The sequence below is a fragment of the Procambarus clarkii genome, chromosome 72 (genome assembly GCF_040958095.1).
Source record: "Procambarus clarkii isolate CNS0578487 chromosome 72, FALCON_Pclarkii_2.0, whole genome shotgun sequence".
NCBI lineage: Eukaryota > Metazoa > Arthropoda > Malacostraca > Decapoda > Cambaridae > Procambarus > Procambarus clarkii.
This window is the reverse complement of record NC_091221.1, coordinates 809,861-817,575: the sequence shown is the minus strand read 5'-3', so window position 1 is coordinate 817,575 and position 7,715 is coordinate 809,861. Positions and strand designations below refer to the sequence as shown.

At 53.8% G+C, this 7,715-nt stretch overlaps 1 protein-coding gene across 1 annotated transcript in view; it reads right to left on the bottom strand.

The window, feature by feature from the left end:
• Positions 1 to 1,039: 1,039 nt before the first annotated feature.
• The window catches only part of LOC138356405 (uncharacterized), a 55,179-nt gene continuing 48,503 nt past the window's right edge, over positions 1,040 to 7,715 (bottom strand). Inside the window, exon 3 of the mRNA XM_069312543.1 lies at positions 1,040 to 1,148. Coding sequence (XP_069168644.1) covers positions 1,040 to 1,148 — 109 coding nt within the window. The remainder of the gene's footprint in view (positions 1,149 to 7,715) is intronic.

Genomic DNA, 7,715 nt, shown 5'->3' with positions numbered 1-7,715 from the left:
CAGCACCACGTCACCAGATGCCCAGCTAGGACCAGCACCACGTCACCAGATGCCCAGCTAGGACCAGCACCACGTCACCAGATGCCCAGCTAGGACCTGCACCACGTGACCAGATGCCCAGCTAGGACCAGCACCATGTGACCAGATGCCCAGCTAGGACTAGCACCACGTCACCAGATGCCCAGCTAGGACCAGCACCACGTCACCAGATGCCCAGGTAGGACCAGCACCACATGATCAGATGCCCAGCTAGGACCAGCACCACGTCACCAGATGCCCAGCTAGGACCAGCACCACGTGACCAGATGCCTAGCTAGGACCAGCACCACGTGAGTAGATGCCCAGCTAGGACCAGCACCACGTGAGTAGATGCCCAGCTAGGACCAGCACCACGTGAGTAGATGCCCAGCTAGGACCAGCACCACATGACCAGATGCCCAGCTAGGACCAGCGTTAGGGGTAACAAGACTTGCTAGGGATGAACGTAAGTTGGTCGGTTCAAAGACTCGTCAAGGCCAACACCTTTTTGAAATCGTGTTGTGACGCTGCTGTTTGAACTCAAAGCCGCAGCTGTGAACCAAGAGCTGAACCAAGAGGTTGTAGTGTTGTAACTAGCGTTTTTTTTTTTGAGATATATACAAGAGTTGTTACATTCTTGTACAGCCTCTAGTACGCGTAGCGTTTCGGGCAGGTCCCTGGAATACGATCCCCGCCGCGAAGAATCGTTGTTACAACCAAGTACACATTTTACTGTTGCGTTAAACAGAGGCTACAGTTAAGGAATTGCGCCCAGTAAATCCTCCCCGGCCAGGATACGAACCCTGGACATAGCGCTCGCGGAACGCCAGGCGAGTGTCTTACCACTACACCACGGAGACTGCGAGACTGGAGACTGCGGTTGTTACATCACATCAATGACGGAGCCTTGTAGAGCATCTGAGATAGGCTGAAGTGCAGATTGATGAAGATTAAGCCACCCAAGATGTGGCACGGGCATGACTAGCCCGTAAAAATAGGTGCAGTATGTAGTGAGAAATGTTTATACTGAGGCGATGAACGATCCGTGAGCCTCACGGCGGGCGAGGCCATCACTTGTATAGCGTTTTGCTGGTAAAATGTTCTGTTTTGCATGTGAGCAGCCATGTAATCTGCAATGAAAATTAATTGAAAAATATTAAATGCTTTGGGGGAAAACTGATGATAATAGTGTTCGCTGGAAGTGTTTGTGTCGTCGGTTAAGGAAGTGTTCGCTGGAAGCGTTTGTGTCGTCGGTTAAGGAAGTGTTCGCTTGGTAGAGTTTGTGTCGTCGGTTAGGAAGTGTTCGCTTGGAGCGTTTGTGTCGTTGGTTAAGGAAGTGTTCGCTGGGAGAGTTTGTGTCGTCGGTTAAGGAAGTGTTCGCTGGGAGAGTTTGTGTCGTCGGTTAAGGAAGTGTTCGCTGGGAGTGTTTGTTTCGTTGGTTAAGGAAGTGTTCGCTGGGAGTGTTTGTTTCGTTGGTTAAGGAAGTGTTCGCTGGGAGTGTTTGTGTCGTTGATTAAGGAAGTGTTCGCTGGAAACGTTTGTGTATTTCGCTATATATAACACAAACGCTATATATTTCCATTTATTGGAAGCCCTTAACTATTGTGTCCATTTTCAATGAACTCAATAGATTTATGATATCTATAAAATAAAGTATTATTTTTATTAATATAAATATATATTATTGCATACAGAGGCGAATACATGTATAAAGGCAGGGTTTAAGGGAAGGTTGGCTCGGCCAGTCACCGCGAGCCTCAACCCGCCATCTATGTTTACACCTGTAACAACACTTCAATAACTTACTCTCAAGGGGAAGACTTTAAACAGTTTGTGATTAAACAAGATTATACGATATACGATCATACATATTATATGTGCATGTTATATGTGATTTGTATATTTATTATTTACTAGCTATATCCGACCATGCGTTGTTGTGGCTGAGCAAGGCATGTGCGTTGCTTAGCCACAGCAACCATCCCCTGTCCCCCAGTCTTCCCAACCATTTCCCCCCTTCTCTGTCCTCTCGTCCTCCCTACCATCCCCCACTCCCCTATCCCTCTTGTTCTCCCCACCATTCTCCATTCCCCTGTGCCCTCGTCCCAACCATCCCCAACTCCCTCATCCCCTCGTCCTCCCCACCATTCCCCACTCCCTCATCCGATGCATTCCCAAATGATCTGGAGTTCCCATCAGAAAATTTGGAACATCATATGATTTCAGGTTCCCATCACAGATATATAAGAAAAACAGTTAAAAAAACGAAATGAAAACAATTAACAAACTAAAAAAATAAACTATACTCAGGAAATGAACGGTATGGTAAACAACACAGCTCAATTCCAACACAATGTCACACAAAATAAATAAATCAAAATGAAAATAAATTGAAATCTATGAAAATTCATTACACACAATATCAGAATTGCGTGATGCATCAAATGAACAAATCCACGAGGGTCGTGACAAGGATTGTAACCTGCGTCCGAGTCTGGGAAGGCAGACGAGGAGCAGCATCTGGGATGCTCTCGCACGCACGTTCGAATCCTCGTTACGACCCTTGTGGATTTGCTCATATGAAAATTCAATTTATCAATGAAATAGGAAACAAAAAGATGGAATCATAACATATTTAGAATACTGTGTTTTGCTTTTACGTGCAACCGATGGCCCTGTTTTTCACAAAAAAACGTGTTTTTACCTGTCACAGGTGTGGCTTCTATATAGTTGGCATATAAAAATACGCGCATATTCGATTGGAACGTTGTTTCAAAATTTAAAACCAATAGTGAAGAACTCACCGAGATTAGTGATTTTGAACAAACGAACATTTACATTTACATTTTTAGAGATTGACATAAATTGTGTTTGAAGCTGCTTCCACGACAGACAATATTCTCTTTGTGCGCATCCCTTGCTCACTCACACAAGTGGTCCCCTCCTTGTGTGTCCCCGCGTCCTGGTCCCCTCCTTGTGTGTCCCCGCGTCCTGGTCCCCTCCTTGTGTGTCCCCGCGTCCTGGTCCCCTCCTTGTGTGTCCCCTCGTCCTGGTCCCCTCCTTGTGTGTCCCCTCGTCCTGGTCCCCTCTTTGTGTGTCCCCTCGTCCTGGTCCCCTACTTGTGTGTCCCCTCGTCCTGCTCCCCCCTTGTGTGTCCCCTCGTCCTGGTCCCTTCATTGAGTGTCCCCTCGTCCTGGTCCCCACTTGTGTGTCCCCTCGTCCTGGTCCCCCACTTGTCTGTCCCCTCGTCCTGGTCCCCTCTTTGTGTGTCCCCTCGTCCTGATCCCCACTTGTGTGTCCCCTCGTCCTGGTCCCCCTTGTGTGTCCCCTCGTCCTGATCCCCACTTGTGTGTTCCCTCGTCCTGATCCCCACTTGTGTGTCCCCTCGTCCTGATCCCCACTTGTGTGTCCCCTTATCCTGGTCCCCTCCTTGTGTGTCCCCTCGTCCTGAAACCCACTAGTATGTCCCCTCGTACTGGTCCCCTCCTTGTGTGTCCCCTCGTCCTGGTCCCCCACTCGTGTGTCCCCTCGTCCTGGTCCCCCACTTGTGTGTCCCCTCGTCCTGGTCCCCCACTTGTGTGACCCCTCGTCCTGGTCCCCCACTTGTGTGTCCCCTCGTCCTGGTCCCCCCTTGTGTGTCCCCTCGTCCTGGTCCCCCACTTGTGTGTCCCCTCGTCCTGGTCCCCCTTTTGTGTCCCCTCGTCCTGGTCCCCCACTCGTGTGTCCCCTCGTCCTGGTCCCCCCCTTGTGTGTCCCCTCGTCCTGGTCCCCCAATCGTGTGTCCCCTCGTCCTGGTCCCCCCTTGTGTGTCCCCTCGTCCTGGTCCCCCCCTTGAGTCCCCTCGTCCTGGTCCCCCACTTGTGTGTCCCCTCGTCCTGGTCCCCCCTTGTGTGTCCCCTCGTCCTGGTCCCCCCCTTGTGTGTCCCCTCGTTCTGGTCCCCCACTCGTGTGTCCCCTCGTCCTGGTCCCCCACTCGTGTGTCCCCTCGTCCTGGTCCCCCACTTGTGTGTCCCCTCGTCCTGGTCCCCCACTTGTGTGTCCCCTCGTCCTGGTCCCCCCTTGTGTGTCCCCTCGTCATGGTCCCCCCTTGTGTGACCCCTCGTCCTCGTCCCCCCTTGTGTGACCCCTCGTCCTCGTCCCCCACTCGTGTGTCCCCTCGTCCTGGTCCCCCCCTTGTGTGTCCCCTCGTCCTGGTCCCCCCTTGTGTGATCCCTCGTCCTCGTCCCCCCTTGTGTGACCCCTCGTCCTGGTCCCCAACTCGTGTGTCCCCTCGTCCTGGTCCCCCACTTATGTGTCCCCTCGTCCTGGTCCCCACTTGTGTGTCCCCTCGTCCTGGTCCCCACTTGTGTGTCCCCTCGTCCTGGTCCCCACTTGTATGTCCCCTCGTCCTGGTCCCCCCTTGTGTGTCCCCTCGTCCTGGTCCCCTCCTTGTGTGTCCCCTCGTCCTGGTCCCCCACTTGTGTGTCCCCTCGTCCTGGTCCCCCACTTGTGTGTCCCCTCGTCCTGGTCCCCCACTTGTATGACCCCTCGTCCTGGTCCCCCACTTGTGTGTCCCCTCGTCCTGGTCCCCCCCTTGTGTGTCCCCTCGTCCTGGTCCCCCACTTGTGTGTCCCCTCGTCCTGGTCCCCCCCTTGTGTGTCCCCTCGTCTTTGTCCCCCAATCGTGTGTCCCCTCGTCCTGGTCCCACCTTGTGTTTCCCCTCGTCCTGGTCCCCCACTTGTGTGTCCCCTCGTCCTGGTCCCCCCCTTGTGTGTCCCCTCGTCCTGGTCCCCCACTTGTGTGTCCCATCGTCCTGGTCCCCCACTTGTGTGTTCCCTCGTCCTCGTCCCCCACTTGTGTGTCCCCTCGTCCTGGTCCCCCACTTGTGTGTCCCATCGTCCTGGTCCCCCCCTTGTGTATCCCCTCGTCCTGGTCCCCCACTTGTGTGTCCCATCGTCCTGGTCCCCCACTTGTGTGTTCCCTCGTCCTCGTCCCCCACTTGTGTGTCCCCTCGTCCTGGTCCCCCACTTGTGTGTCCCATCGTCCTGGTCCCCCACTTGTGTGTTCCCTCGTCCTCGTCCCCCACTTGTGTGTCCCCTCGTCCTGGCCCCCCACTTGTGTATCCCCTCGTCCTGGTCCCCCCTTGTGTGTCCCCTCGTCCTGGTCCCCCACTTGTGTGTCCCCTCGTCCTGGCCCCCCCTTGTGTGTCCCCTCGTCCTGGTCCCCCCACTCGTGTGTCCCCTCGTCCTCGTCTCCCACTTGTGTGTCCCCTCGTCCTGGTCCCCCACTTGTGTGTCCCCTCGTCCTGTTCCCCACTTGTGTGTCCCCTCGTCCTGGTCCCCCCTTGTGTGTCCCCTCGTCCTGGTCCCCCCTTGTGTGTCCCCTCATCGTGGTCCCCTCCTTGTGTGTCCCCTCGTCCTGGTCCCCCCCTTGTGTGCCCCCTCGTCCTGGTCCCCCACTTGTGTGTCCCCTCGTCCTGGTCCCCCCCTTGTGTGTCCCCTCATCGTGGTCCCCTTCTTGTGTGTCCCCTCGTCCTGGTCCTCCCCTTGTGTGTCCCCTCGTCCTGGTCCCCACTTGTGTGTCCCCTCGCCCTGGTCCCCTCCTTGTGTGTCCCCTCGTCCTGGTCCCCCACTTGTGTGTCCCCTCGTCCTGGTCCCCCCTTGTGTGTCCCCTCGTCCTGGTCCCCCACTTGTGTGTCCCCTCGTCCTGGTCCCTTACTTGTGTGTCCCCTCGTCCTGGTCCCTTACTTGTGTGTCCCCTCGTCCTGGTCCCCCACTTGTATGTCCCATCGTCCTCGTCCCCTCCTTGTGTGTCCCCTCGTCCTGGTCCCCCACTTGTGTGTCCCCTCGTCCTGGTCCCCCCTTGTGTGTCCCCTCGTCCTGGTCCCCCACTTGTGTGTCCCCTCGTCCTGGTCCCCCCTTGTGTGTCCCCTCGTCCTGGTCCCCCCTTGTGTGTCCCCTCGTCCTGGTCCCCCACTTGTGTGACCCCTCGTCCTGGTCCCCCACTCGTGTGTCCCCTCGTCCTGCTCCCCCCCTTGTGTGTCCCCTCGTCCTGGTCCCCCCTTGTGTGACCAATTGTGCTGGCCTCACCCTTTATATAACGCTTGTCTTGGTCCAGCCTCTATATGACCTCTTGTTTGACCCCTCTATATGACCTCTTGTGTGACCCCTTTGTGACCCCTCTATGTGACCTCTTGTATGACCCCTCTATATGACCTCTTGTGTGACCCCTTTGTGACCCCTCTATATGACCTCTTGTATGACCCCTCTATATGACCTCTTGTATGACCCCTCTATATGACCTCTTGTGTGACCCCTCTATATGACCTCTTGCATGACCCCTTATGTGACCCGCCGTCCTGATCTCTCCGTTAGAGCTAGACCATTGCAGTTACTCGTCGGTCATCTCGTGCTGGGAACAGCTAAATCAGTTTGTAGTTGACTTGCTTGTTAGAGTGAGTAGTTTGATGTCCTGCCGCGGCGTCACGATGATATCAACACGAACCCAACATTATTGTGCTCTCTTCCCCCGTACGGTCTAGCTACCTGCAGGTCGGGTTTCAATCCCCGACCTTCCAAGTGGTTGGTCAGCATTCCTTCCTATCGTCCCATCCCAAATCCTTATCCTGCAGCTATATAGTCGTAATGGCTTGGCGCTTTCCCCCAGATAATTCCCTCCCTCCCTCCCTTCCCCACCACTGTGTAAACTCCTCCCCTCCTCCACCCTGAAGATAACGGTGCCATAGCGTTAGTGATCAGAGAGCCATAGGGGTTTCCGGTGCATATAAGATATACCGTTATCATGAAGTCTGGGAATATTATTCAACACGATCTCCAATAAACTGCTCGTTACGTGACGTCTATGGGATTATGCGATCCTTTAGCTCAGCGTATTTCTCAGAGATTGAAGGGCACTATTAGGGGAGAACGCTAAGCTATTAAGATTATGTAGCACTGGGAAGGGATCAGGATAAGGATTTGGAAATCCCTCTGGATTAGACTCTGGTGCCATCGTAACTCCCAACCTCGCTGTCCCCTCTGATGCTTATGATGGTCTGTAGTTACTGTATTGCTATCATGGGTCCTGGTATGAAGCGGGTCCTGTAGACTTTGGTCCTGTCATTCCTATAGACTTTGGTCCTGTATCATTATATAAGTTGAGGGATCACAGGTAGGTAGTTTCCCTTCAGTGTGTGTGTGTGTGTGTGTGTGTGTGTGTGTGTGTGTGTGTGTGTGTGTGTGTGTGTGTGTGTATTCACCTAGTTGTGTTTGCGGGGGTTGAGCTCTGGCTCTTTGGTCCCGCCTCTCAACCGTCAATCAACAGGTGTACAGATTCCTGAGCCTACTGGGCTCTATCATATCTACCCTTGAAACCGTGTATGGAGTCAGCCTCCACCACATCACTTCCTAATGCATTCCATTTGTCAACCACTCTGACACTAAAAAAGTTCTTTCTAATATCTCTGTGGCTCATTTGGGCACTCAGTTTCCACCTGTGTCCCCTTGTGCGTGTTCCCCTTGTGTTAAATAGACTGTCTTTATCTACCCTATCAATTCTCTTCAGAATCTTGAATGTGGTGATCATGTCCCCCCTAACTCTTCTGTCTTCCAGCGAAGTGAGGTTTAATTCCCGTAGTCTCTCCTCGTAGCTCATACCTCTCTGCTCGGGTACTAGTCTGGTGGCAAACCTTTGAACCTTTTCCAGTTTAGTCTTATGCT